The sequence below is a fragment of the Corvus moneduloides genome, chromosome 17 (genome assembly GCF_009650955.1).
Source record: "Corvus moneduloides isolate bCorMon1 chromosome 17, bCorMon1.pri, whole genome shotgun sequence".
Taxonomy (NCBI): Eukaryota; Metazoa; Chordata; class Aves; order Passeriformes; family Corvidae; genus Corvus; species Corvus moneduloides.
In genome coordinates, this window is record NC_045492.1 from 13928905 (window position 1) to 13944310 (window position 15406).

The following is a 15406-nucleotide window of genomic DNA, read 5'->3' on the forward strand; positions in this document are numbered from 1 at the left end:
CTCCTGCTGAGGGTGTGGGACAGTGCCACAGATGCATCAGACATGAGCTGGGCTGCCCAAACCCTGAAAATACTGACAGGAAGTGTCTGAATCGGGGGAAAAAAACCTCTAGGGAGAGCCATGGCAGAGCACCTGTGTTTATCAGTGGATCTGTTTGATAGCACCATTAATGACTAATGAATTAATGACTAATGAATTAACGACCAATGAATTCTCTGCAGCCCCCTGCTACCCCTTCCCTCGGGAGGTGTGGCAGGACCCCTCACCGTATCCTTCTCCTCTCAGGTGGCCCTGGTGCAGTGGACAGAGAGCGTGGGTTTGACTCTGGTGGGCAGAGACCAGTCCTCAGCGCAGCTGAGGAGCCCGGGGGGGCACATCCTCAACTTCACCATCCTGCAGATCTTCCCCTTCACCTACGAGAGCAAGCGCATGGGCATCATCGTGCGGGTAAGGGCTGCGGGTGGGGCAGTCACACCTCGGGCAGCCTGGCAGTGAGCCAGGGCTCACCTGGGCCGGCCTCCCTGCTCAGAGGTGTCACCCAGAGCCCACGGCACAGGAGGGCATCCAGGTGGGGCTGGGGTATCAGCAGTCAGCGAGATCCACATCCTCCCTGGGCACCACACAAAGTGAAACACTTGGAAGACTTTGGAGTATGAAAACATGCCCAAGAGCAGGGATGCCAGGGGAAGTGGGCTGAGAGGCTGAGCTGGTACAAAGTAATCACTGTGTTAAATCTGGGGATTTAGAGATCTGTGGAATGCATTGAACGTACACTTTGAGTGTTCCCACAAATATCTTGTGCTGCAGAGGATACCTGCAACAAGTGCAGTGTGTACCCAGTTCAGTACAGCAAGTGTAAATTCTTCAAATTATTTACTTCTATAATGAAAATTATGTGGAGACTTCAGGCAATCTTTTCAAGAGCTAGAATAAAAATATTATCAGTAGAAGAGGGAGGACTAAAGAACCTCTCTCCCCAGTGCTTTTACTGCAAGTGCAAGCTTTTGATGAAATGCTGTTCTATCAAAGGTTTAAGAGGTGGACCATCAAAGCCAGGGTGAGCTTCATTAAATTGTCTTTATATGCTCAACAGAAGGGAATGCCCTGAAATTTTCGTATCATGAGTGTAACAGTGCTCTCTTTGATTTGAAGCTTATTCCTTTTAAATTTCCTATTATTTATCTTCTCCCCCACTAGGAACAAAAAGGTTTCTAGTTTGTATTTCTCTATTTAGATTTTGCTGTTTGTATTTTAGGCAAAACCAGCAAAACTCCCACTTGTGGTCAGTGGGAGTAACATCAGGCCTAGATCCTGACTGTAAATACCTTTAAAGAAGCATTGGTCCCTCTCTGTTGATTGTCTTTATTTTGTAGCCATTCAGCTTCTCTAAGCCACTAAAATCATCTCCCTGTGTGCCCTGTGCAGAATTAGGGTTGAGTAGCAAAGGTTGACTGCCTGGGTGTTGCTTTGCCATGTTTCTGTATACTCCAAAATAACATCTTCAAGCAGGGTTATAATTTCCATTTTTAAAAAAATTATAAATAGGTAGTCATCAAGTAGAATGTGCTTTAATTAAACATGTGAGTGCATGTGTAGGCACTCCATTTGGTTTGATCCACAACTTGAAGGGAGTTGACCTTTCCAGTGCATCTCCTAAACTGTGCTGCTTGTTTAAAAAATAGAAATAGGGGAGGGTGAGCGGCATGAAGTGTCCAGAAGAAAATACACAGGGAGGGAGATGCAGCTGCACTCAGCACTGCAGTGAGCAGACCCCAAAGGGGAACCTTTCTGCTCACCTGTGCAGGTGCTGCCTGTCCTTAGAAGCTGCAGTTTTCTGGCTGCTGGGAGCCCTTGTGAGAATTTTGCAGGCTTCCTGCACAGCCTGGGGACAGAGTGTGAGCAGTGCTTCCTGTGTCCAGCCCAGCAGGGCTGTCCCTTCAGGCACCATCTCCACAGCACATCCTGGCTGCTCTGGCCCCTAGGAAAAGATCTCCTTCAACACGTAACTTCTAGTAAATAAAGCAATAGTTAATAGCGAAAACAAGTCGCAGATGTTGCCTGGTTTGGGATATTTTTGCAATATCTGAGTGTTTCCTTGCACTCAGCTGTTATTTCTGTACCTGATTATTTCAGTTCTAAGAAATCCTGTTCTACCCAAGCAGCCTCCTCACCATAGTGTGCACTGACTTATCTTGCCCTTTGAAGAAGGCCTGTTTGTTTGACCACAATATTTTCCATTCTTCGTTTTCTTAGTGTTTTTTTTCCCCTTACCCATGTGGAATGATCTTTGTTGTAGAGCAGAGATAGTGCTATTGTCATATCTGGAATTGAAAGGAGCCTTTGAACCGTGGCCAGAGGCAGACCATTGTGGAAAAAGATGCTTCTCCAAAACAGTATAACTGGCAAATCTGTGTGTAGATTTATAGAGTGATCTTGCCATGATCTGAGAACGCACTAACCTCCTCCTGAACTCGGGCAGAGGAAATGACTAATGCAAGGAGATAGTTTAGACTTTTTGTCCAATATAAATACTGTATCAGCTATCTTAAGCCAGCTCTGCAGCACGGGAAGTGCAGTCTTTATTCAGTTTCCTACAGAGATGTTGTTAGACACTCTTTAATCAAATAATTTCATAGATAAACCTTTACCTTTGGCTGCTGCCAGAAGTGGTGTGTTTTATTTAAGCAGATTCTAGTTGTTTTGGAGGAGTGACACCCGTTTTCCTCTGGGATGTGTATCAGTGTGTGAGGGCTGGATGTTCCAGGACACTTAGGCTTAATCATGAGCATCTTCCTTGTGAATATCTCTGTGAGCTTGGCAATAATATTCAGTAAAGGAGCTTTGTTATCCTTGGCTAATTATTAATTTCCTTATCCAAGAGACTTCCTCCTTTGCAGTTTCAGTATCCACTTCAGGTGCTACTTTTTGCCCCTTTTTTGCTATGGGTTTAAACTCTGTTTTGCCAGTGCCATGGGACATGGGGCTTTTAACGTATTCCTGTGTGAGAACCTCCACTGCTAATTTCTGTCATGGTGGAACAGACTGACCCACATATTAGTGAGAGAATGAACAAGTGTCCACTCTTTCATTTCTTTTTTTTCCCTAAAGTACTTTGCCCCCTTCATTCACAGCTGTTTGTTTCAGGCCTTCCTGGGCTTTTTGGTTTTGCATTTCAAGTTTGTTTTCCTCCTATCCCTGGTGGCTGTCTTGGTTTACACAGCAGTTTGTTCCTTACTCATTGTTTTGTCTCCTTTGAGGAAATTGCCAGCGTTTCCATTAGCTTGTAATTCTCATAGCTGTGGCCTCCTTAGGTATCTAGCTGCTTAGAAGAGACTTTTAAATTTGTAGTAATGCAAATATGCTTTGCTTGCAGCCTATAAACTCCTTGAATCAGGTAAGGCAGGCAGCAACTTAAGCTTTCTGTGGCAAGCATGAGTTTTAATTCTGCTTATTCCATACAGTGTAACAGAGCAGGTAAATTAGAGTGATTTTGACTCTCTTCAGCTTTGTGCATCTGTTTTGTTGTTTCAGGTAAGTGAAAATCAAGTTTCAAGGTGAGGGCTTGAGGCTGTTCTGGACTCACAGGCAGTCAGGTCTGGGAGGGGTCTGTCTGTGTGGAGATACTGATTAAAAAGCTGATCCTCCTTGTCTAAAGCATTAATTCCTGCTGCAAGGACCTGAGTTGCAATTGAATAGGCATCTCCTTCTGGCCCTGAGACAGGAAGTGGAGCTGGTGGCCCTTCACCTGACCCAGAGCAGCCAGTTCTGTGGCTGCTGTGCTGAGAATTCGTCACTCAGTTTGCTGAGGGCCCTCCAAATCTGTTGATGTTGTCCCAGCTTAGGCTGCTGTGTTTGCTCTGCAGGATGAATCCACAGGAGAGATCACGTTCTACATGAAGGGGGCAGATGTGGTGATGGCTGGCATCGTGCAGTACAACGACTGGCTGGAGGAGGAGGTACGGGAGGGCTGCTCCTGCTTCTCTCTGCAGCAGGGGGGACCTAACTGCTAAAATACCTGCAAGCCAGAAGGTCACTGATCTTGGCAATTCATTGGATTAGTCCTCAGCCAAATATATCCACAGTAACAAGGAAGTCAGTGGCAGTTCAGCATATTTAATGCGGGATAAGTCCTATACATAAAATGGGTTTTGCTCAAAACTGATTGACACTCACCAAATTTGTCCTGGGATTGATTCTGTGCTTGGCTCTATTTTAGCCTGTAAGGTCTAATTTCAAAAGTATATTTGGCAGCTTTGTACTGGGGTGTGTTTGTCAGGTTAGCATTAATGGCGGCACAGAGTTCATGAAATACCAGAATGGTTTGGGTTGAGAAGGACCTTAAAGCCCATCCAGTGCCACCCCTGCCATGGGCAGGGACACCTCCCACTGTCCCAGATTGCTCCAAGCCCCGTCCAGCCTGGCCTTGGGCACTGCCAGGGATCCAGGGGCAGCCACAGCAGTAGCTTCAGTTGCTGGTTCTCTGGTCTTCAGAGAAATAATTATAACTTGGTCTTACATTAAAGAGCCAAAGATGTGAAGTCTACAAATCACAGGCTTGTGCCCTTTTTTACTTAGAGAAAATTTAATCAATGGGATTGTTTCTGTCACTCTGGTATAGCAGAGAGGGCATTTTTCTTCCTGATCAGTGGGATAGGTCACAAACCATTGCAGATCCCCTCTTTAAGGTTTATCATGCACTTTATCAGATCTTATAGACTCACTGGGGTTGCTCAAATGGGATGATTATTTTCTTAACTTGCTATCTTACAGTGCCATCTCCACCCTGCTGTGCATAAACCATTTCAGTGGAGATGGAGTTGATGGTTTACAATGTGATCCTTCCTTGCAGTGTGGTAACATGGCTCGGGAAGGCCTGAGGGTTCTTGTTGTGGCCAAGAAGTCTCTGACGGAAGAGCAGTATCAAGACTTTGAAGTAAGTTTTTATTTGGGTTTTTTCCTTTGTTTTTAAACAAACAATCACTGAAGTGATTCTCACAAAGCTCTTGTGATAATGCTGCCTCTTGTCTCCCAACTGTCTGCTAGAATTGTTGTTCTAAAATGTCTTGATATTCTTAATCAGTTCCTTTCAAGTGATAGGTATGAAGTGGGTATCCCAGCCAAGACCCTCCCAAGCAGTTCCTGAATCCTGCCTTATAATCTCTTGTGGTTATAAATTCTGCAAATTCTCATCATTTGTTAGACAAGTTTGGGAAATGTGTTGGCTTTTAATTTCCATTGTTGCATTCTGACATCCAGGGAAGCTGCAAACAACCAGAATACAACCCAGACAGCTCCCTGGAAACACGGGCTCCACGTGTGGGGTTTGGGTCTCTCCCCAGGGCACTGACTGGCTTAGCCAGGCAGGCAGAATGGGAAGGGGAACTGTTCAGTTGATGCAGAGATGTGGTAGTGGAGCTGATCAGGATTCTCTGGTGCCATTGTTTCTAGAAGTGTTGCCCGTGGTGGGAGGGAGCTGCTTGCAGGCTCTCTGCAGGTGCCACTCCAGCAGCTGCCTTTGTGTACCCAAGGTCATGCTGTGCCCTGTCCTGCCCACCAGCAGCAGCAACAACCCCCTGAAGCACTTTCCACCTTACTCTGTGACAGGCACCTGGTGTTCACCAGCCCTTACAGGTTCCATCTCTAATCATGGGATCACAGAGTGGCCTGGGTTGGCAGGGACCTTAAAGACTCTGTGTTTCCAGGCTGTGCACAGAGGCCACCTTTCCCTAGACCAGGTGGAAGGCCACAGAGGGAGGTTAACTGCTTCACCCTGGAGCTGGTCAGCCCTGTGTGCCCCAAAGGCAGGCTGACCGTGCTGTCTGTCCCCAGGCACGCTACGTCCAGGCCAAGCTGAGCGTGCACGACCGCTCCCTCAAGGTGGCCACGGTCATCGAGAGCCTGGAGATGGAGATGGAGCTGCTGTGTCTCACTGGGGTGGAGGATCAGCTGCAGACAGACGTCAGGCCCACGCTGGAGACGCTGAGGAACGCTGGCATCAAGGTCTGCCTAGCCCAGGGGTGCTCCAGCAGCAACCCTGAGACCCTCTGGAGTGCGTGGCACTGTCGCACGGGCAGGAAATTAGGGGGGCTGGGGGCCCTGTTGGGCCTTTAACCATTGCTTTGGGAACAGAACATGCTGCAAGGAGTAAATGGTAACACATGAGTCACCTCTTGTGCTTTTCATCCCCTCACACACCCTGGCTCCTCCTGCAGAGAAAGGAATCTTTCTCTGGGGGCACAAGGGGGGTGCGACAGGAGCCTTTGGGGCAATTCTTCTTTCGGGGAGTTGGCATGAAACAAGGCAGGTTTGGATGTGTTTGCTTTGTGGTGCCTGAACCCCGTGCTGGGCTTGGAGCTATGGATATCCACGTTTTCAGTAGCCACTAGAGGGGAGTCTGAGCCAAGAGAATCAGGGACTGGATGGGTTTTTTCCAGCTTTCTGGGCTCCGGCATCTCTGACTCCACACCTACAGCCTTAGCTGTGCTCAGCAGTGAGGGAGCTGCTGTGGTGCCTGCATAGGTTCTCTCTCTGAAAACTTTGTCAGCCTTGCAAAAGGGAAAAAATGGATTAAACATTCAGATTTGGGTAAGAAAAGTAGGTGAAAGGTCCTGGTTGTGGTTTCTCTGCTTTAAGTCGCAAAGTGAGCAAAAATCTGAAGCCCTGCTGTCAATACAAATCAGGGCTGTGTGTTTGGGGGTTAGGTAGGAAGTGGAATTCAAGGCTTGGGACAAACTTCCAAAAGTGCTTTTTGTTTGGAGCCATCCCTGTAAACAGCAGGGAAGGCTACAGCAGAGAAGTAAGACCAGGGGAATCAGAGTTCCTTAGTGATGTTGTAGTCCTGGCCCAGCACTCCAAAGGGGTTTCCTTCTTTCCTTTTTCCCCACCTTGGCTGGAGCTGGTGTGGGATGTGCTGAGCACTCCTTGCACTGCAGTGTTCATCAGGGCACTGCACATGAGCAGTAAATCCAGAGTGAAAAGGGTCTCACAATTCATGACAGGGACCATCTTGTTAAGATCAAATCTCTTTCCAACCTCAGAATATCAAACAAATAATTGAGTCTTTATGTGTTGTTTTTTTTTTTGTTGATGTTTTGGGATTTTTCTTGAGGTTTTTGTATTTTTCATTAAATATTCTTGGGCAGTGTCTTGAAAGAATAAAATCACCAGTGGAAAAAACCAAACTCACTGTGATATATTTACACTGGAGAAGGAATTCCCAGCCATTGCTGCTGACATTGCTTTCCAACTCCCTCCCCTCACCAGCACTAAATAAAAGGAGCAGTGTAGGTTTAAAAAAAAAAAATATCTAAAAAAACCCCTCAACCAAGTTAGTGTGTTCCAGACGTACACATCAGCACTGAGCTAACCCCAGTTGCATCATCCACATTTCTGGCTGGGCCAGGAGGGATCTTTCTGCAGCAGGGCCCGGTTGAGAAATGGCTGGGGAGGGACACGTTAACACGCAAATACACATTTTTTTAGCTTGCATTTTGTGGGTTTATCAGCAGAATCTTGAAATATTGCAGGTGGGAAAAATGTTACACGGTGTTTGTAACTTCCTTTGTGTCTCAGCCTCTTTAAGAGCTTTGCTTTCTTTCACATGTGAGAATTTCCTTGTGTGTTTTAAAGTAGGGGTTTTTTAGAAGAATAATTTGTATGTGTGTTTTAACAGTCCTTTTATAAGCCTGAAGTGGCAGGTGGTACTTGCAGAGGTCCTGCAGACGTGGCTGTTAAGCTGTATTTAATACGTGAAGTGTTTGGATTTTAGGTGTGGATGCTGACAGGGGATAAGCTGGAGACAGCCACGTGTACAGCCAAGAACGCGCATCTGGTGACACGGACACAGGACATCCATATATTCAGACTAGTGAGTAACACCCACAGACCCCTCTCTCAGGGGGCCCACACTCTGGGACAGGAGGGGTGTGAGATCACAGCTGTTTTCCAGCAGGATATTTTTATTCTTTTGACCCAGCTTTCTACCCTACCCCAAGTTTTTGTTTCTGTGACTGCATGCCCTAACTCAGTTTCCTGGCCGTGTTACCTTTGCTCCCCCGGGACTCTCTGTTGTTCTGTCACCCCAGTGAAGCACACCTTGCTCACTTCCATCCTCCCCCAGGTGACAAACCGAGGAGAAGCCCACCTGGAGCTGAACGCCTTCCGCCGCAAGCACGACTGCGCCCTGGTCATCTCGGGGGACTCGCTGGAGGTAGGGACAGCCCCAGAGCCTGGGCTGGAGAAACCCTCCTGCCCAGAGAGCAGGCTGTCAATCAGGTGTGTGCTGTGTGTCAATCAGGTGTGCCTGAAGTACTACGAGTACGAGTTCATGGAGCTGGCGTGCCAGTGCCCCGCTGTCGTGTGCTGCCGCTGCGCCCCCACCCAGAAAGCCCAGATCGTGAGGCTGCTCCAGGAGAGGACGGGCAAACTCACCTGTGCCGTGGGTAAGTGACCAGCTGGGGAGAGGTGACCACGCAGGATGGCACCTGCAATTTCTTCTTTTAGAGGAACAGTCTCACATCATCTCATAGCACCTGGAAATGCTGATTTAGGGAGTGGTGGTTTTTTGGGACGATTGCGAAGATGAAATTTTGCACGTGGAAATTCAGTGCCAAACTCCTCATAACCCTTTCAGGTGGCATCTTTGCAAAACAGAGCTTGAACCTGACCAGGTGAAGTGCCACTGTTAATCTGAGAGCTTTGTTTCAGCATTGTAGATATAATGGTACCACCTACAAGCGAGATAAATCAATCACTGACCTGTCTATTGAAACAAACTTAAGAACTTAAATTCATGATTTCTATTTAAACTCTTGCTCTTGTTGATTGGGTTAAGCATTTCTTGTAATATTACCGTGTGGTGCAGATGACTTTGGTGGGGTTGCAGATTGCCCCTGTTGCTTAACTCCCAGTTTTGTTTGTGCTCTGCCCTGCAGGTGATGGAGGGAATGATGTTAGCATGATTCAGGAGGCTGACTGTGGTGTTGGAGTTGAAGGAAAGGTGAGATTACCTCATGTTTCATGAGAATTTCTGTGGCCAGTTTTCAAGCAACTCTTAAATGAATCCTCAGAAATTTGTGCAAGAAAGGGAACAAGCTCCCACAAGAATCATCATCAGACCGGTAGCCCTATCGTGAGAAATAATTTGGCTATAAAGGAGACTACTGTTAAAGGGAGTTCAAATTCGTTATTTGGTTCTTGGCAGAATCCCTGAATTTGGACCCTCATGTTAGTTTGGGGGGTTTTAGATGCTCCAAATGCTGGAGTTACAATTACACTGATAAGATATACCCTACATGCACAATTAAATACTGTTCATGTTAGTTTGCAAAACAAAATTTGGAACTCTGATTCCTGCACATAGAGCTGTGTGGAGCTGCAGGGCTGGATTGGCAGCAGCAGACAGACTGTGCTTGCAGTGAGCCAAAATTGAGTGAACTTTTGAGACACAGAATTTGTGTTCAGCACTTTGATAGGAGTGTCATGTTAACGTGTGTGGTGAATCAGAATCCAGAGGTTGCTTAGAATTGGAGGCCAAGGTTCAAATGGAAATTCTCCTCTTATTTTTGCTCTTTGCTTAAAATCCACAGTGGAAGGAGAAGTGCTGAGGCAATACTCTCCCTCACCTAACATATTGCAAATATTCCTGGAAATTCTGTCAGTGATAACTCAATAATAACATGATATTCTTTGTTTCCAGTACTGAAGTGATCTCACTGTGCTCTTCCTTGCTCTTGTTCCCAGGAAGGGAAGCAGGCATCGCTGGCAGCCGATTTCTCCATCACTCAGTTCAAGCACCTGGGTCGTTTGCTCATGGTCCATGGAAGGAACAGCTACAAGAGGTCTGCAGCCCTCAGCCAGTTTGTGATCCACAGGAGCCTCTGCATCAGCACCATGCAGGTAAAGGGGCTGCCAGGAGGGGGTTTCCAAAGAGAGGTGGAGAAGCCAAATCCTAAAGGAAAGGTCCTGTGTCTCATTTTGGATGCCATCATTTCTTGTCCTGAGAATTTTCATGGGTTGGGACTTGAGGATGTTACTTCTATATGAAAACACACGAGAAAGTTCATGGTATTGGACAAATACCAGCAGCTGCTCCAAAGGAATAGAAAGGGTTGATATTCCATTAGTCTGTCTTCATTTCAGGAATTTGGAGAACCCACTGCAAGAATGTTGCAGTTTGAGCAGAGTGTATTTTTAAGCTGTACTTTTACTGCGGTTTCTTAGTGCCTAAAAAGCTCATTTCTTTTCTAGGCTGTTTTCTCATCAGTATTTTACTTTGCTTCGGTTCCTCTCTACCAAGGCTTCCTCATCATTGGGTAAGAGGTCACTTTTTACTGGTAATGAGGAAAGCCTCTGCACAATGAACACTTCTGGGCTGATTAACATGCAAGCCATGCACATCCCCACTCTGTTACGGCTGCTTCAGGGGATGGGTGTGAGCCTTGTCCCCTTCGTGCTCCTCTGCTCTGAGCACTCAGTGCAGACACGTCTAGAAACCTTTCCAGCAGGATGGTTTGTCACATTTGTGAAGCAGCCCATCCTCCAGGAATGTTCCTTTGATCCCAGTAAAAGCAGAGGGACAGTTGTGCTGGGCTGGTGTCTGCACAGCAGTGAGAGGCAGTGCCCTGCTCCTGGCAGTGTCAGGGAGAGAGACAACCCAACCTCTACAATAGGAGGAGTCAGTTCCTGTCCAAAACCTGTCTAAAACAGGGCATTGCATCTGTAATCCCTCTATGACTTCTTACACTTTTGAGTACATAATTTAAAAAAACCAGCAAATTCATCTCCATTCCCTTCTGATGCAAACAGAATCAAACCTGAGCTCTAGAGCAGACTTTGGGATGGGCACAGGTCAGTCCTTGGCTCCATTAATAACCCACTGCAATACTTGAACCAGTCACCTGTGTTTGAGTGTTCCTGATCAAAAGTCACTCAAAAAGCCAGCCTGATGGTTTTATCCTACCTGCAAAACTCTGCTGTGTTCCCTTTGCAAGTTTTTATAATGTGTGCATTATTTAGCACGTAAATTTCTGGAGCCTGGCATTTGTTTGTTCATCTCCACCTGAAATAATTTACTGGTCTTCTGCCTTCCTTCCAGGTACTCCACAATTTACACCATGTTCCCCGTGTTTTCTCTTGTCCTGGACAAGGATGTGAAATCTGAAGTTGCAATGTTGTACCCAGAGCTCTACAAAGATCTTCTTAAGGTGTGGGAGACTTTTGTTTGTGTGTTTTGGTTTAAGGCAAGATCCTCATCTTGATCTGAAACTGTAAATGTGTAAAGTCACATACATTGTCAGGAGATCCAGAACTTTATCAGGCATTTTCAAGCAAAATTCTGTTAAAGTCAAATGTGAATTAACAGATAGAAGCAGAATTCCTGAGAGCTGCTTATTGAATTCTACATGAACTGCAATTTATTAGAAACGGCTGGGGAAGTAGAAGTTCCATTCTGTGGGAAATTCTAGGGATTTAATATTACCAATTTGTTCCATAATAAAGGGAAAAGAGAAACTGTTGGGGATTTGGCACTGTCCTGACGCCAGAAAAGGGAAGAGGAGAAGGGATATGCTCATTTGATGGAGGCAGGAGGTTATCCCAGAGTTTCTTCAGTAGAAATTTGACTTGAGCATGATCTAAAGGTTTGCTTGCTGTGCCATTTTTGTAGCTTTAGCATCTAAGTCAGGTCCTTCTCCTTAGACAAAGAGAACTTTATTTTATGTTTACCATAGAAATACCAGGAAGGTAAATCTTGTCTTAGGTTCCTTTCTAATTTTTTTTCTTCCTCCCTGGAAAATGTTTTGAGTAACTGGGGTATGCAGCCTGGGAACATCTTTCTTAATTGAAGGAAAGGGTGGACTGAGTCTTCACCAGATTCTTTCCCTCAAGGATTCCTGTTTAACAGATACTCTCAGAAGCACAGCCTGTTTTTCCAGAGCCTCAATAAGCCTCCATCTGGTTTCACTTGTATGTTGTCTCTTATGTCATAAACCACTAATTCTTCAACCATCCTTAGGCCTGGTCTAAACATAGGGGGTTTTGTGCTGGTATGGCTGTGTTGGCTGGAGATGGTTTTTTAAAATCTATCTGCCTTCAATATGAAGGTGATTTGTGTGTGTCTAGAAATACAATATTAATGTATTCACATATATGTGTGTACACACATCTTATATTTCACAGTTTGGTGACTAAACTCCTGAGACATCTTTGCACTGAATTAATTGTGTGTGCAGTGAGGACCAGGCTGTGCTGTGGGAGCCCTGAGCTTCCACAGTCCCTTCGAGCACCCGGAAAAATGAGAATAAAGGGGCACTGCCTCAGGGTTGTTTGATTTGTTTTATTTAATTATTTTTCCAAAGCACTTTCCAATTCTCTTATTAATTTCTAAGTTGATCAGTAAGTGAATTTTCATAAAAGAAAACCCTTTGTCTTTTTTTTCCCCCCACCCAGGGACGACCATTGTCATACAAAACATTTTTAATCTGGGTCTTGATAAGCATTTATCAAGGTAAGAAATGAACTTCTGCTTGTGCCTTTAGATGTTTGTGTGTGTGTGACTGTCTAAGTTTCTGTATTGCAGGAAGCTAAGTAAGGCATGAAATGAATTTCCCAAAGTATCCTTGTGGTGATGAATATATATATTTTTTGTCTGGGAAAATGTCAGTAGCATTACCAAAGGAAAAAATTATCTGAAACCAAATATTGGCAGTAATTGGTCAACCCTGTGATGTAGAATTCAAACCATTGTGCCTCTTCCCATCAGAGCCATGCACTGTAATTTAGTGCAAGTTCCTTGCAGTGCTGTAGTTGCCCCATCTGTAGAGCAGAGCTCATGACTCTCCCCTTCTTTTGGAAAAAGTTCTCCAATCTAGAGATTTTGCAAGTTTTTGTCAACATGGAAAATGCAGCATCTGTAGCCTTCTGTATTTTATCCAGAAATGGAAGTGGCAATAGTTCTGGTTGCTTCACAGCCATCTGTAATGCAGGGTCGGAGTCGAGCTCAGGTTCTTGATCATATCCCATACACTCTAATTAGGCTGCTCAGCAATTAAGTAAATGCCTCAATTACAATGCATTTTCAACAGTGGATGTAGTAATTTGGGTATGTATCTAAGAAGGTCTTTTCTTTCATTTTGTCGTTTTTTTAATCAAGTACCCTCAAACTCAAATACTCTCTCTGAGTGTTAATCAGGGAATTGTGGAAAACAGGTCAATAATGTGGAGCTAAAAGCTGAAGTGGCAATATTTCTTGTTTTCCAAAACTCCCTTATCTACACAAGTTAGAATAATGGGTCAAAATAAGCAGGTAATTCTTATGGATTTAATTGATGTTGCCATCCTCAGCAGGGAGTGAATCTAGGAGTGTTACAAATGAAGGTAACAAATCTCTGTTACCTTCATTTTCTGAAATCTATCACAGGAGTCCTACAATAGGGATCAAGGGCTTGGGATGCCGTGTATCACAATGGCAAAGCCAAGGCACGGGTAGAACACTCCCAAGTGGTGGAAAGCTGCAGCCAGAGGGTGATGCATGGGGGGAAAGATTCCTCCCTGAGCTAAGAGCACTCTCTGGTTACAGGGTTTGGTTAAAGTGACTTCACCAGTGATGTGCTCAATAACCAGCAAACAGCGGCCAAACAACGGGGCCAGTTGCTAGCAGAGATGAGCCCGACCAAAACTTGAGCAGTCCCAAAGTTTGGAAAGTTCACAGCTGGGTTTGAACTCTGTGGCTCGAGCTCTGTTCCCTCGCAGGTTTTCCCTTCCGGAGGCAGCCTGGGTGATGGATGTTGGTGTGGATTACTCATGCTGCTCACATGAGTTATTTGTGCAGGTGGCCTGGAGCGAGCCCTGGCCAGCCAGGATAGGAGCACAAACAATGCCTCGTTAGCAGAGCTTTAATGGGATTCTCTTAGGGGGAGGTGTGAAGGGGAGAGATCTCAGCCCAGGCAGTGCAAACTGAGGCTCACTTGCATCCACTGAGCTTTTCAACACTTTGCTGCGTCTTGGCACCAAGGCAGTGCAGTAGGATATAGAAGAATTTGATATCTTTTAGCTTCTGACTAGTGACCAAGTGCTTTTCTGGGAGGATAGAGTTTCATGATGTTAGAGATCTCCAGTTGCCAAAACAGCATGTATTAATTTCCTATCTGCATGTGTCCATGAATATGATAGACTGTTAGAAAACCTTGGGTACCTCTGTTGTAACTTTTCCCTGTCTTCTCATCAGTTCTGTCTCCTAAATAGTAACTGATTCGTTGTTGTTACATTCATCAGGTTTCATGAAAAACAGCCTCAAGACAGGATTGTTTCAGCCTTTCCAAGACCTAAGTGTGGGTTTTAGAGCTGAGCCTGGTGCTTGACTCAAATAGTTCCATTCCCTTGCAGGTAGCATCATCATGTATGGAGCACTCCTCCTCTTTGAATCCGAATTTGTGCACATTGTTGCCATTTCCTTCACGTCGCTGATTCTCACCGAGTTGCTGATGGTGGCACTGACAATCCAGACGTGGCACTGGCTCATGATCGTGGCTGAGCTGCTCAGCCTCTCCTGCTACATCGCTTCCCTGGTCTTCTTGCACGAGTTTATTGGTAAGGGTGGATGCTCTCCTCAGTCAGTTCATGGCCTGGATGCTAACTGCAAAGAGCTGAATTGAGCAAAAGACAGCTGGTAGAGCCAGCAACAGGCACAGTGACAGTGGTACCAGAGTAAGCTCTGTGTGATTCGAAGGCACTTGGAAGATACTTTATGGTTCCTTCCCATAGCAAAATGCTAGAGAAGGTCAAGGTGGTCAGCAGACTGTGCTGGGAATCTCATCCATGCTTTGAGCTCCAGCACGTGTCAGCTCTCTTATGTAGCAGTGGCCTTTATTTCCGTATGGGAATTTGAGATTAAAGACTGAAGTCTCTGCTGTTGGATTGAAAACAGCGAACTGTTTTTAAACTGGGTGAAGGAGCTGCCTCCGAAAACTTCCCGTATTTTATCTGTTCATTGGGACCATTCTCTTATGGGTTTGGTTGGTGGTGGTATTTTAGTTGCAGAACTAATCCTACTCCCTGGCTAGAGGGAAAAGGGTGAGGAATTCCAGATTCCCCCAGTAACTGTCACGTTGCAAATATCAGACCCATGGGCTTGCTCCAGTGTTCGTGCAGGAACCACAAGATGTCACTACTTCTTCCATAAAGCTCTTTCCTAACTGAAGACAACAGGGATAACTTCCCCATGGCTGGATCGATCTGTCTTGCATGTGGTTATACCAGATCCATTTTGAACGATGCTTCTACTCTTTTTGTAAAGATTCTGAGGTGTTCTGAGTCAAGAGCTGTGTTTGCTGGGCTCAGCCAAGCAGCAGAGGCAGCTCCCAGAGTGGGAGGACACGCGGTGCTTGGCAGTGCCAGGAGGATATCCCTG

General features: G+C 45.6%; 1 protein-coding gene across 4 annotated transcripts in view; it reads left to right on the forward strand.

The window, feature by feature from the left end:
- Window positions 1-15406, forward strand: part of ATP9A (ATPase phospholipid transporting 9A (putative)) — a 55429-nt gene that overhangs the window by 34725 nt on the left and 5298 nt on the right. For all 4 annotated transcript variants that reach the window (XR_004243471.1, XM_032126746.1, XM_032126744.1 and 1 more), the window contains exons 15-27: window positions 286-447; window positions 3864-3956; window positions 4850-4933; window positions 5830-6000; window positions 7769-7867; window positions 8120-8209; window positions 8297-8441; window positions 8934-8998; window positions 9742-9897; window positions 10249-10313; window positions 11096-11204; window positions 12448-12505; window positions 14383-14586. Coding sequence is in view for 3 of the 4 variants with exons in the window: in XM_032126746.1 (XP_031982637.1) it covers window positions 286-447; window positions 3864-3956; window positions 4850-4933; window positions 5830-6000; window positions 7769-7867; window positions 8120-8209; window positions 8297-8441; window positions 8934-8998; window positions 9742-9897; window positions 10249-10313; window positions 11096-11204; window positions 12448-12505; window positions 14383-14586 (1501 nt within the window). In the remaining variant the exon portion in view is untranslated. The remainder of the gene's footprint in view (window positions 1-285; window positions 448-3863; window positions 3957-4849; window positions 4934-5829; window positions 6001-7768; window positions 7868-8119; window positions 8210-8296; window positions 8442-8933; window positions 8999-9741; window positions 9898-10248; window positions 10314-11095; window positions 11205-12447; window positions 12506-14382; window positions 14587-15406) is intronic.